This window comes from Lycium ferocissimum, chromosome 4 (assembly GCF_029784015.1).
Source record: "Lycium ferocissimum isolate CSIRO_LF1 chromosome 4, AGI_CSIRO_Lferr_CH_V1, whole genome shotgun sequence".
NCBI lineage: Eukaryota > Viridiplantae > Streptophyta > Magnoliopsida > Solanales > Solanaceae > Lycium > Lycium ferocissimum.
Window position 1 is genome coordinate 73,735,515 of NC_081345.1, and position 15,020 is coordinate 73,750,534.

The following is a 15,020-nucleotide window of genomic DNA, read 5'->3' on the forward strand; positions in this document are numbered from 1 at the left end:
AATAGGTAGAGGCTGGATTAAATAACATCATAGCCGAATGATGGATAACTAAAAGTATACCTGTGATGACTACATCGGAGGCCTCTGCCTTAAGTCTGCTCGAAAAAGCATAGCAATGAGCACGATCACCCAAAGTCTGAGCAGCCCCGTGGCCACTACTCAGTTTGGCTGAGTACCTCCCTTAGCTGCTTAGGGACCACCCCTGCTGCCCTGAGAGCCACCTCTAACCTACTGTGCAGCTGTCTTAGCCACGAAAGTCTGGAAACTCTGATGCTGACCACTGTGCCTAGGTCCGGGTAATCCTTCTTGAAATGCCCAAAGTCTCCACACTCAAAGCAACCCCTGGGAACTGTAGCTCGTTGAGGAGATGAACTGTCACCCGAATGTCCCTTATGACCAGATGGCCTATAGGAACTCTGAGACAATGCCCTGTTCCATATGAAGTACGCGATGACTGACCCCTCTCAGAAACTAGCATAGCTGCTACCACCGGCCTAGCATTTAGATGGTAATGACCTCCGTTGAAGTGTCCCCTACCTCCAGATAAGGTACCCACATGAGTTCTTAAATGGGGCCCTGGACCGCTCGTTCCTCATAATCCTCTTGCCTAATGAACTCAGCCTCTAGAACTGCATCAATAATCTGCTGAAAGGACGACCCTGTGGCAGCCATCTGTGCTACAATCAAACGAATGGCACAAATCAATCCATTGGTGAACCTCCTCACCCTCTTAGCCTCATCAGGAAGAATCATCAAAGGATGGTGAGATAAGGCATGGAATTGGGTCTCATACTCTGTCACAGACATATGCTGCTGGCGTAACCCCTCAAATGGAGCTCTGCTTCTCTCTCGAATACTACGAGGCACAAACTTTTCCAAGAAGGCCTGAGTGAATGAATCCTAAGTGAACGGAAGGGACCCTACTGGTCTTGTCTCAACAAATGAACTCCACCACTGCTTGGCGGGGCCAATTATCTGGAAAGTAGTATAATCCACACCACGAGACTCTGCTAACCCGAGATTAAGCAACCTCTCATGACAACTAATCAAAAACTCATATGCGTCATCCTCAGGGACTCTATCATACTTGGGAGGATCCATCTTCCTGAAATGCTAAAACATCTTCTGCTCCTCCACAGACATCATGGGTTGTGCAGTCGCAGGTGAAGCAAGGCCTAGCACTGGCATGCTCGTGAATCAGGGAGCCATAGCAGGTGCGGGCTTAGTACCTAGAGTCTGAAATTCGGGAGCAAACCATGTGAACTAAGTATGTCCTCCCACCCTAGTCTTAAAACCATCAGAAGCAGCTGGTAGTACTCCAGCCTGTACCATACTATCAAGAAGACCCATCATACGAGCCAGTGTATCCTGGAGCACAGTGCTAGCAATGAAACCCGGAGGTGCCTTTCCTAGCCCAACCCGCTCAGCTTGAACTAGCTCATCCTGATCAATCACCTTCTGCTCGGGAGATGCTGCTCTGGCACGGCCCTAAGGTGCCACTAGTTCATGTCCTGGGGCCGGTGCTGCCACTCAAACTCTGCATGTTCCACATCTCCTGCCCTTACCCCGAACAGTAGACCTACCAACGGGTTAGGGTGCAGGTGAAGGCTCCAGCCCTCCAGCCGCGGTCGATCGAGTCCTCACCATCTGTGAGAAAGAGTGAAACAAGAACTCAGTATTTGGTATCGTCAAGGATGCACGATAAGAATGAAAGAAGTGAAGTTTCCTAAAGGCCCTGTAGTCTCTTGAAGATAGGTACGGACATTATCGCACCGATCCGCAAGACTCTACTAGGCACCGCTCATGTACTTGTCAGACCATTGAACCTAGTGCTCTGATACTAAATTTGTCACCACCAAAATTCCCCAACATTCGGCTAAGTCGCGAAACATAATTAAGTACTGAAATTAGATAAAGAAAATGATATAAGTCTCATAATAACTCTAATAAAACATGGACATAATAATCTAAGTCGATACAATGCCCCATAATTTGGAAGCCACGGTACATGAGCATCTGTTACGAGTACAAGTCTGAATACTAATACATATACTGTCTGAAATGGGAATAAGATAGAAATAGTAAAGATAAAGTGAAGTCTGGTGCTATGGGACCCTTATCAGCCTACCCTCAAATTCCACGAAATGCTCTGGCAAACTCCAAGAGATGTGCTCAACTCGTACCAGGATCAGTACCTGCACAAAGGTGCAGTAAGTGTAGAGTGAGTACACAAAGCACGTGTACCCAGCAGCATCGTTGACCGACCCTAAACTATAGTGATGGCGAGGGTTGGTACTTCCGATATTCCTCTTCTTGCTTTGTTAGTTCAAATCCACAATAAATATAACTATTCAACAAGTAAAGTAGGTATGGAAGCTAAAGACACTCTTACAATCCACTCCTATGCTAACTCACTTGTAAAGATTCAATCTTTTACTTAGTTAAGTCCAATTCGAGAATAAAGATTCCACCCAATATCATCTATGTCAAGTATAAGCCTAAAGATCCCATCTTTAAGTCCCTTGTCACACATATGCCATGAAATCAAGTCAAACCAACATAAATAGTATGAGATTTAGAGAATGCATGCAATGCAAGTGAATAATATGCAATGCAATGACCATATGCACCGGTATACACACGCTCTTGTAGTAGGTTTCACGTGACCCATAGGGGATGCATGAGGTCCATATACCCACCCGAAATACCAGATCTCTCAAATCACATCGGATCCTAGCCTTTGGATAAATATCATCATCAATCCGTTTCATGTACCATGTCCAATATCCGGAGGCACTTATTTTTCCATCTACCAGTCACATGCAACCAATATCATGAAAGAATGAATGGATATCCATACATCATGAAAATGCAAAATAACAAGTCAATATCAAGATTTAAATTGCCACTTTCCATAGATTAGACGAGATGTGGAGTGATGAATGCAACTCAAGTCATTATAAACAAGTACTTACTCAATCATGGCTCTCATGGCCCAAATAAACAACAATTGTACTAACCTAAACGGATTTATCCACCATTCTCATGGCACGAAGGCTAAACACATAATCTCCATCAAAATTATAATACTTTCTTATTTTAATTACACAACAAGATACACTGGTACCAGCACAAGTGCTCGTCACCTCACGAGTACAGGACCCCCAATTCCCATTTCGCCACTTATTACATGTACAAACACAAAACACTACATAAAGGGTCTAGTAAGTCTCAACTTGCCTGAATCTAAAGCCTAAGAGTCACTCCACGGCCTTGCCTTTCCTTTGAGCCTCCAAACGAGCCCACTCTTTTCAAATACACGTTCTAGATGTAAATACGAAGCTATGGATATCTATTTCTCCATATAGAATTCAAGTTCATAAACCATCCTAAAACCCCATCCAAAACCCCAAGGGTAAAATAGTAATTAAACATGATTTCGGGTTCAATATGGTCAAATCAGTAATCTATACGATCATATGAACCCAACAATACCCGTATTGCTAAGGTTTAGTCCAGAACGCAAAAAGGTAACCCCGACCCCACAAGGTAAAATCTAGAATTTAAGCCTAGAAACATCTTAACCATAACTTAGATAGTCTAAAGCCCAAAAATCATCAAGTTCTAATCACATTTGAACCCTCAATTTCATAAATTCATTAAACCGAATTCTACAGAAAAAGCCCCAATTTCTACTCTAGAAACCATGAATTCAAGCTTAATCTAAAGGAAGATATCAATGGAAAATGATTAGTGGAAGGTTAAGATCTTACCCCCAGTGAAGAAACTTGATCTTGACACTTCTCTCAATTTGGAGCTCTCTAGCTTCTAAAATGGTTAACGAGAAATGAAACTCGGATTTGGGGTTTTGATTCATTATTCAGGCCATTACCATTCGTGAAAGCGAACTAGCCTCGCGAACACTACCTTACCCAGCCCAGACCCTTCGCGAACGTGATTGGTCGATCGCGAATGTGACCTTACCCAGCCCATACCATCCCAAACACGACTGGTAGATCGCGAACGCAACTTGGAGATAGCAAACGCGATGACCAGGCCAACCTGGCCTAGACCCCGACTACCCTACGCCAACGCGAGCCCCATCTCGCGAATGCGATTCCCCACCTAGTCCCCTTCATCTCGCTTCCGCACTCAAATTTCTCAAAAGAGGTCGTTTTGACCCGGGGTTGATCAAGGTCAACTCCAACACTACTAAAACTCAACTTTCCAAGCAAGTACCCAAAACGCAACCAAACGCCTCGGGACCCTAATCAAAGGCTCGACTAAGTCAAAAATGACATTCCGGACCTAATGAAATTGACGAAACCACAAAAATGACACGTTTACCCCGGTGTTGACTTTAGTCAAATGTCTCCTTTTAACTAACTCTCAAACTTCTAAACATACAAAAACTAATCCGAAACTCGCCCGATTATCTCGTGAAACGCTTCACCCATCTATACAAGTCAGAAACACACAAAAGCAAGTCGTTACACAAGTCAACTCCATCCAAACCAAAACAAACATTTTCAACTAATGACCCACACAAACAGACGCATTCGGACCCGAACAAAAAGCTCAACTTAGTCAAGAATCACTTTTCGGACCTAACACAACTATCCGAATTTGATTTCGGACGCAATTTTCCAAAAGCCAACTATTGGTAAACTCTTTTTCACTTATTCAACTTAGAAATCTCTAAAATCCTCAAAACCAACGAAGACCCGCCCGATTGCCTCGGGAACCCCGCCACCCATCCCTGCAAGTCATAAATATAGAAAAGAGACTACGGAAAGGGTATTTTGGTGAAAAGGATAAAAAACCCTAAAAGCTCAAAACAACGAAACGGGTCATTACATCTACTAATATTTTTCTAACCCAAATGATTAAAATCCCAGCGGAATTTGAAGATGAGGTTTTATTTTTCATTTTTCTGTAAGTTTAAATTTGTTTTAAGTTCATTAATATTTTTTTAAAAAAACTTATGGCTTCCTTTCAAAAAAATTTGTTCTAAGTTAAAACAATTCAGTAATGATTCTCTACATTCGGCAAAATTTAGCGTATTAATAATAATTTTCATAAAAGCTTGGTAATTATCAGATCTTAGTTTAACTTAAAGATCTTTCCGCCTTTTCAAATTATTAAACTACAGGGCTAAAATAATTATATTTGTCTAGTTTCATAGTTGAATTTATTCAAAGTCGTAACCCAGATAAGTATAATTAACCGATGAAATATTACTTAGCTTATTTAAATGTTGACTAGTTTCACAAAGTAAAAATTGTACAAACGGCTAAGTATTTATAAAGATTTATGATTCGATTATACTCGTTTAAAATAATCATGTTTCTTTATGTAAAATAAACTCTTTTCTTAAATAAGTAAAACTTTTGTTCTCCACAAAAAGTTTAAATCCACCGATAGCCGTGTTTGTGGATTTCCTGAGGTGCTTAACACCTTCCTTGGGAAATCATCATAACCCCTCCCCTTTCTTTGGTACTAATAAAGGTTTTCGTAAATATCATTTTTTTAAATGGTTTCCTAATTCCGTAAAAATTAGATTGCAACTCTGTGTTCAAACAAAGAGCTAAGTTATTTGTACGCTTTTATACGCAAGTTTAAAGTGGATCGTAATAGGGATTAACAAGAGAAAAAAATTTCAATTAGGAATAAAATATTTTAAAAATTGAGGCCGACATCAAACAATGTCAGTAGGGATGAAGAAAGAAATAATGAGGTCGATAGAGAGGCAGAACTAAAACTAAAAAGAATACCAAAGGTGGATACATGTACTAATCTACATAGGGACTTATCAACATAAATGAAATTAAAAGAACCTGGTCCCTATCCCCTCATGAGTTTGTACCAAACCAGAATCCTACTTAAAATCGACCTGACATTCATATCTATCCTTGAATTCATGTAATGATATGTAACGGTCTTTGTTTTGGGTCTTACGACTTAATGTAGTGCATGCAAATATTCCTCTGAAGGTTTAAACAAGATTTAGTTTTCAGAGCTCTTGTACTTACTTATTATTTTTTAAGATGTCAAAAGGGGAAGATATTTTATTCAAATATCTATTATCATATGACAACAACTCTAATATATCAGGCAAAGACATATCATGACAACAACAGATTATAGAGGGTGCAATACTTGAAAGTTGCATATATATACCCATGTGCCACTTAGGAAGACACTTGTTGTAAAGCAACTGTTTCTTATGTATAAAAGAACAGTCCTATTAGAGGCACCGGATGAGGAGTTATAAGGAAGGAAAATATTGGAGGTATAAGGAAGGAGCGCTAGATGAATTATGTCCTGAGCTGAAGAACCTAGCCCTTACACATCAAGGGACAACATATCATCATCACAGGTTCTATACAACCTAGCCACCTAACAGGTTGCAATGACTGGAGGGTAAGTCCTGCGTAATTCAAGCAAATCATCATACTTGCTTAGTTCTATAACCTAGCCACCAACATGTGTTGCAATGAGTGGAAGGTTAGTCCCTAGATTGAGTAATCCCTCTTACTTAGTCTTACTGACTCAGCGAACTTACAAACCTTTTTGAACTCAAGGTGAATTATTGCGAGCTTACAAACCTCATGTAGTCAGCCTTAATTGTATCAACATGAAGTTGTAGTGTTGGAAGAACATGGAGCTAGTTCTAAGAGGGAAAATTGTCAACATAGTAGCAATGCTTAAGTGAGAAGAAACTTATCTAGAACTGAGGATGAAGTAAGCTTGACATGTGAAGATCATATCAAGTTCATCCAGCTTTGAAGATAATGTAAGTTGGCCGCAGTATTATTTGAAGATATATATGAAGCTAATATGTGTTTGTCATTATCGAAAAGGAGGAAATTATTGAGTAGCTATTGACTCAATAATTATGATCTATACACTGAAGTTTTGATGATTTGACAAATAATGTACCTAAGACAATCAACTAGAGAAGTAAGGAGGAAATCATTTGAATAACCAGATCTCCAAAAGACTTAGTGAAGCAGTCGCAACATTCATGAAAAGCTGCTCAAAGGAACTGGTGGTTACGCAACCGGAGACTTAAGCTATTTCTTAGAGAAAACGAAATATTGATTGATTCCTATTCTACGAAGAGTTGGACTTGAGTTATCATAATATTCTACAACATACCATAAGTTGAATAACATGGAAATTAGCATTAAAGTAGGACAAAGAAGCCGGCACGCATACAAGAAAAGAAAGGAAGATCCATTTTTTACAAGGTTTGATTTTCCAGTACAATTCATGAAACCAAAACCTTCAAGGATTCAAGAACTGAAGGCGACAACCACTACTATATATACACAACACTATGGAGCATTGGAACTCGAACAAATCCAACTACTTCTACGAACATCCAATGGGAGACAAGTGTGACCACAATTAAGACCTTGTTCTCAGAAAGAACCAACTGACCAACAAAGAACCTGTGTTTTGTCAAGATTTTTCCATCTAGTTCTCTTGTTGTAATAGGTAGGTTCTGATTGTGGTTTCACTTATTTGCCTTTTCAAGTATTGGTGATAAGTGTTTGTGTAATATTGTTCCTAGGATTATAGGCGGATTGTTAAGGAATAGGTCCTTTTGGTTTGACAATGAAGTTGTAAACCTAGTTATCGCTTCGGATTATAGTGAAAATTTCCATAAATAATATTGAAGACAGGCCATGGTTTTTGACTCCCTTGAGCAAGAAGTATTCCACGCGAAAATTCTTGTGTGATTATTCATATTTCACTGCAAATCCTTCTTAAGAAAACTGCTTCAAGAATATGATTCTTGAGTGCATAGGAGTAGCACGATCCTAAAATTTCATTATTCTCTTAATCTTCTCTGTAAATTCAATTGATTTTTTGTTTGAAAAATTTAACTCAAATAATGTATGCTTCCAGTTTGTCCTTGACTCGAACGATTCAACTTTTTGGTGGCTATGGAAGAATTGGTCCTAACACAAATGCATAGGTTTTTCATAAGGAGGGTGGTGATTTAACCAAATGAGTACCAAAATACACTTACTACTTTGATCATACTTTGACTGGTTAAACCATCAAATGAGAAGTATTATATAAAATAGTTTTGAACACCATCACGACGGAAAATAACTTTACAGTTGAACTAATTTTCAAGGAGAACGTTAATACTATCTTTCAAAAGGCATCGATTTTTAAGAAAAAGGACATCAAATGTCTATATTAAATTTACCTTTTGTATGTAAATATTATTTTAAATATATTAAGTTCTTTAGGAGGACATTTTAGTAATTTGATTTTTGGTAAAAGGGCTCCCGACTTTTAATATAACTAGTACTAGTATATATTTTTTCCCTTACGACATCTTTGTATAACAATTAGCATGTTTTAATAGTACAAGTACATGTAGAGAAGACCAAAAGAGCAATACAGAGTTTTAGCAGCCACTAAAAATAAGGTGTAACCTTGATTGGAGATTTGGTAGCTCTAGTATGAGATATGTGTTTCTTGATCGACTTTTCACCTCCAGTATTCTTCGCGACAAACAGGATTGATGTTTGGAAGAACCCCAAATAGCGTCTAATCATATTGGTAAGAAGCCTCACAAGCTCTTTCTCGTTTCTCAAAGGCGTAAATCTAATATTAAAATCAAAAGTAAAATTCACTATTTAGTAGAGAAGTTATGATTTCAGAAAAGTGAAAAATAACTTAGACATTAAATAATTAAATCCTTAACAACATTCTTCAAAGATAGTGTTAACACACACACACATACCCCACACTAATGATGAAATTTACAATGTTAAAATCTTATTTAAAATAACACAGTGAATCTTATCTTCTAATAGTTAAAAAAAATTAGCATTTAAACATCAACTAAAGAAAATTTCTTCCAACAATAGATATATATACCACCTAATGCATATAAATTTGCAAGAACCAAATTTTAATTTCACTTCTTGGCAGCACGTAATAATTAAGCACCATTTGCCTTCCAAGCTCTTCTTCATTCCTCAGAGCCAAGAGAATGTGTTGATATAGCAATATCTGATAATATCACGTACTTTAACAACATGAAATTGGTTGAGAATCAACATCTATGAAATTTTGTGTTATGTATATGTATCTTTTGAATGCTAAGAATCACTAAAATGATTGGTCGTATTCAATGCGGTAATGACAACATTTGGCCGTTTTGTTTTCTTTGTAATTGAATTTAATTTTATCATTTACTTAGTTTATTATGATATCTTTCAGTAATTTTCTTTTTCGTTTACCACGTTAATTGCAGTATAAAATTATAAATTTACCGATTATTTATTAGAAGATAAATTTACTTCTTGGTATAAAACTATTTTAGATATAAAAGATAAATGCAACAAAATTAAAGTTTAAGAAAAATGCAATTCTGCCACTGTTTTCGTATAGCAGATTACAAGAATCTTTTACCAAGTTCTAGCTAAATAGATGTGATGATGACGTGCTTTGACTATTACCTTATTTGATATATTGTTAATATCAATATTTGAGCAATATAGCTATCATAAGACAAATTCAAGATACAATAATATTGGCAGATAAATAGGTGAAAAGTTCAACAAACATATCCCTTGAAATCCTCCTTGTTGCATGTATGTACGACCTATAAAAAGCAAGATGGAAAACCAACGGAATATCAAAATTTTATTTGCAATTATCAAATTTTTCTCCCAGATTCTTGGATCTGAGAAAAAATGGCTCAGCATTTCAAAAGTAACCTCCATCTTCCTTCTCACATTTATCTATTTTATGCATGATCACATCATTACTACTGTATCTGCAGGTCGCCTCTTAGAGATGCCTCTCCCTGAAATTCCAAAATCAGAATTCCTGAAAGTCCCAAACTTGCAAAAGCCTGAAATTCCAAGTGTTCCAAAGCCCAAGCTTCCATATTGGCCAAAGTTTGAGGTCCCAGTTACTGCCCAGAAGCCTGAGGCCCCAGCTGCTGCGCCAAAGCCTGAGATCCCAAGTTGGCCAAAGCCCAAGCTTCCAAGTTGGCCAAAGCCTAAAATTCCAAGTGTCCCAAAGCTTGAGTTTCCTTCTTTGCCAAAACCTGAGAAACCTGCTGCCCCAAAGCCTAAGGTCCCAGTTGCACCGAAGCCTGAGATCCCAAGTGTGCCAAACCCCGAGGTTCCAAGTTAGCCAAAGCTCGAGCTTCCAGCTGTGCCAAAACCTGAAATCCCAAGTGTGCCGAAGCCCAAATTTCCATTTTGGCCAAAGCCCAAGCTACCATCTTGGCCAAAGCCCGAGATACCTGCTGCTCCAAAGCCTGAGGTTCTAGTTACGCCGAAGCCTGATATCCCAAGTGTACCCAAGCCCGATTTTCCATCTTGGCCAAAGCCCGAGCTACCTGCTGCCCCAAAGCATGAGGTCCCAGCTAGGCCAAAGCCTGAGATCCGAAATGTGCCAAAGCCCGAGCTTCCATCTTGGCCAAAGCCCGAGCTACCTGTTGTCCCAAAGCCTTAGGTCCTAGCTTCGCCGAAGCCTGACATCCCAAGTGTCCTAAAGCCCTGTCACACCCCGACTTTACTAGGGTGTGATGGGCACCCGACCCCGTAACCGGAGCCGAGCGAACCCACTGACTCTTACTACGTGAATTTTTTTTTTTTTTTTTTGAATCTCTAAGTCAAGTATTCATAATAAGATTCTTAAAAACATTCTTTTGTTACCTTTAAATCAAATAAAACATGTAATTGTACAAAACTCGTATCATAGTACAAACTGACTCCCGAAACCCACGACTCTGTCTGCAAAGTCTCTAACTTCGAACAAGACATCATGGCATAGAGCGCTGACTCGGCGACACTCCAGAACAAATGGAGTTTGCCAACTTCGGCGAACATCTTCTATCCTGGCTTCTATCCGTCTGAGTGTACCTGCGCGGCATGAAACGCAGCCCCCGAAGCAGAGGGGTTAGTACGAGCAATGTACTGAGTATGTAAGGCATAAACGATAACATAATAAAATAGACAGGACATGGACAACATATAATAATAAGACATGGGAAACAAGAGGAAAAGGATCTGACTGTATCTGCTTGCCTCTCGAGGCGGAATTATGCACGCTTGCTTTTACCTTTATACATACATCCATAACCTGCCTGCATCACATAATATCATTAGCCCGCGTCCGGGGTAATTATCTCGTGCCGCCCACTAGTGGTGGTCGTGCCCGGCCCTCTAGGCCGGTATAATTATTTGCAGTCCACTACGCCTGCCGTAGTGGCGGTCGTGCCCGGCCCTCTAGGCCGGTATAATTATTTGCAGTCCACTACGCCTGTCATAGTGGCGGTCGTGCCCGGCCTTCTAGGCCAGTATTACATCCATCATCAGCGTGCATTAGAGCCCAATCAAAAGCTATAACTTTATCGGAGTGACGTAAGGTCGGAAACCTCCGATTTGCATTATGGAATAACCGTGGTCGCTTTGTCTCAACTTGGAGGAACAAGTATTTTAAGGCGAGACTATCGATGGAGAGTAACTTCATGGAATAGCATATAACGGAATCATAAAGCATCATTTCGTTTATTTTAAAACCTTTGCAAATAGTCATTATTTCAAAATAGCTTAACATTTCATATCGTCATATTCGTAGTAAGAACATATCCTTGGCATTCTCATCATAGACTTCTTCTCATATCTGGCATCATCATTCTCATCGTATCATCATAGAGCCATAGTCGTCGTTTTCGTCCTTAAGACCTTCAATATTGTAAAGCTTGGTTTTTGAAGAAAAATAAACATTTTAGAAAACGCTTGTAAACTTTTAGTAAGGAAAATCATGCGTTGGGGTCAAGGGTTTAGTTAAAACAGCTATTGTTTAGCAGTCGGGATGATAACCAAGAACTTTCAAAAATCGTACAACTTGGATTTGGAGAAAAATGAATACTTTGGAAAACATTTAGGAACTTTTATGAAGAAAATCTTGCCTTAGAATCGAGGAATTAGTTAAAACAACTCTTACTTAGTAGTCGGAAAGATGTCCAAAAGTTTCCTTTAACTGTAGTACGGAGATAAGCCAAATGGAGCCATAGGAGGAAATTAGAGGATAGCGGGCCCACCTCGAGTCAAATGAGGTGGCGTATGCAACTTATGCATGTTACACTCCGTGACGTTACTTATGGAAGTTTTAGGGTAGTCGAGTCTTATTTGTGCGAGTTCTAGGTGTTTAGACATTTCTTTCAACTTTTCGTGAACATCTACTTCAATTCTACTGAATGAATAGTAACTAATTTCAATCTCGGATTTCTAGGAAAGGAATTGTCCCCGAGGCACGTATTCAAGCCTATTACGTCTAAGACATGCCAAAGAAGGAAAGTGAAGTCTTACATACCTTTTCTGCTTCTTATGCAACTCCAAATTCAAGTTCCAAATCCGCCAAAATCTACAAATTGGTCACATTTACCAAATGTGAGTTGTAGCTTCCAAGAGTTCAACTTAAATTCATATTTGTCTACCGAAATTTCGGCAGCATTTCCCCTATATATACAGCATCCCCGAGACTTAGCTCGGCCCAATATATCAACAACAACAACCCAACAACACAAACAATCATTAAGAAACACAATATAGCATAACTAGTCTTCTTTCCAACATAGTGCATAAGCTTTCATTCCAACTTCACATTTTCAATTCAATACCAACATTCTCATATTCATTTACCGATCAACGTCACTCCAATACAATCCGGAAACGTTTCATATCATTTTACGAAATATTCACAAAATATACGAGTTTCCACCAAAACCATAATTCACTCCAAACCTCCAATTTTCAACATAAATATTCACGACACGTTTTCTTCTTTCAATTTCACAAACCAAAACAACAATTTACACCTTACTACTCCACTCTCATAATTTCATAAAACTATGATAAATTCACATAATTTTCCTACAACAACTTACAACTAATTTTCACACCAATTCTAGACTATGATGCTTCCATCTCCATCACAAGGCTTCAACAACACAATTAATATAACAAATAAAATTTTCATCCCTTTCCATGCATGCCATTTTCGGCCATACGTATATATATGTCCATAACACAAAATTTTCATACTCCACATTCCTTTCCACATTCCACAACACCTATATATATATATTCCAAGACAAAAGGAGTGAAGTCTTACCTTTTTCTTCTTATCTTCTTCACTTGGCTCAAGTGTGAAAACGACGAAACGAACGACTTATCCTCCGAAACAATTATACCACGTTGGAGAGGACCCTTGAATTAGTAGGAATACGACAAGAAAATAATTTTTGGGGACAAAATTTGAAGAGTCAAGAATTGAAGACCATGGCCGAATGGCCATGGTTGTTGTTCTCCTTCTTTCTTTCTTTCTTCTTGAATTAAAAAATGAACTCATATATTAAAATAATTTTGAATATGGTCTCGCCCTTAACTTTTCACGTCGACTTTGGAATTTTCAAACGTACAAAATACGGGCTATAACAAGCCCGAGCTTCCAAGTTGGCCAAAACCCAAGCTTTCAAATTGGCCAAAGATCGAGCTTCCAGCTATGACAAACCCTGAAATCCCAAGTGTGGCGAAGCCCGGGTTTCAATCTTGGCCAAAGCCTGAGCTACCTTCTACCCCAAAGGCTGAGGTCCCAGCTGCACTGAAGCCTGAGATCCCAAGTTGGGAAAAGCCCCAGCTTCCAAGTTGGCCAAAGCCCGAGCTTCCAACTGTGCCAAAGCCTGAGGTCCCAGCTGCATCTAAGCCTAGTGTGCCGAAGCCCGAGATTCCAAGTTGGCCAAAACCCGAACTTCGATGTTGGCCAAAGCCCGAACTTCCAGCTGCACCAAAGCTGGAAATCCCAAGTGTGCCAAAGCCCGAGCTTCCATCTTGGCCAAAGCCCTATCTTCCAAGTTGGCCAAAGCCCTCGCTTTCTCCACCACACGAACCCCCTACACCTTGAATAGCTACGGCTTCGTTCCTGTGCCATGACATACGTATTTTGTTTGCAAAATAATTCATTTTTAGTATTTGATCTCAAATGTACCTTGTTTCATGAGTTATTAAGTCTTACATATATGTATTTCTTATATGGTGTATTAATGTTATAATCAATGTGACATTTGGGAGTTACTTTGACATATATATAAGTTTCTATCGTTAGCCGTTTTGAGTTTGCTCAATCATTGTTATTCGTTGATTCTTAGTTTTTCAGTGAAATGTTACCATTTTTGCAATCTCACTCACACACACACACATATATATATATATATATATATCTAGACACATGCACACACATGCGCAAGCGCACACGCGCACACACACGCTTGGCACGTGTATATCTTGTATAAGTTAAAAGGAAAGTAATATAAAAAATAAAAATCTAATTATATACATAATCACTGAAAGTAATATTTGAGTTATAAACTATTAATTTAAGTATTCATAGTTATTCAGAGTTTATCTTAAGAAAATCTATCCATACTATTTTAAATGATCCAATACTTGTTTGGAAATGACTGATAAAAAATGTCTGAACCAGCAATAATTAAAAGTTAATTTAGTTAGATATTATGAAGTCCTTTTAGGAGTTGTCAAAAAAGACTCAATAACATGATTATTGTTTATTACATTTTGTTTTACATTTGAACATTGTAAAAGAATAAAACATTTAAAGGGTATTAACATGCATCATCATGTCAAGCTTAGTTTTCATAATTCATCTAATATTTCTTCATCGATTGGTCTATATTGCCTTGCCTTGTATCATTTGATTTAATATTATCACAATCAAAACTTTTCTTGTCAACATTGATAAAGTCCCTTTAAATAGTGTGATTGTAGGATAAAGAATTAGACTTGAAGAGACATCATTTTATAGCACAAAGAATGAAAAAAATATTAGAAAAAAGAGAGAGTCAATCAATTTCAAAATCCTAGGTTATTTGGATTCTTTGTCACATATAATGTTCATGTTATTATCATATCTAGTGGTACAAAGTGATAACATTTTTCCTGTATTCAATA

At 38.4% G+C, this 15,020-nt stretch overlaps 1 protein-coding gene across 1 annotated transcript; it reads left to right on the plus strand.

Moving 5' to 3' along the window:
• Positions 1-1,144: 1,144 nt before the first annotated feature.
• Positions 1,145-10,500, plus strand: LOC132054316 (protein PELPK1-like). Its single transcript, XM_059446358.1, has 4 exons — positions 1,145-1,214; positions 2,073-2,210; positions 9,818-10,164; positions 10,255-10,500. Exons 1-4 carry the CDS (start codon positions 1,145-1,147, stop codon positions 10,498-10,500), a joined length of 801 nt encoding a protein of 266 aa, XP_059302341.1.
• Positions 10,501-15,020: the final 4,520 nt, after the last annotated feature.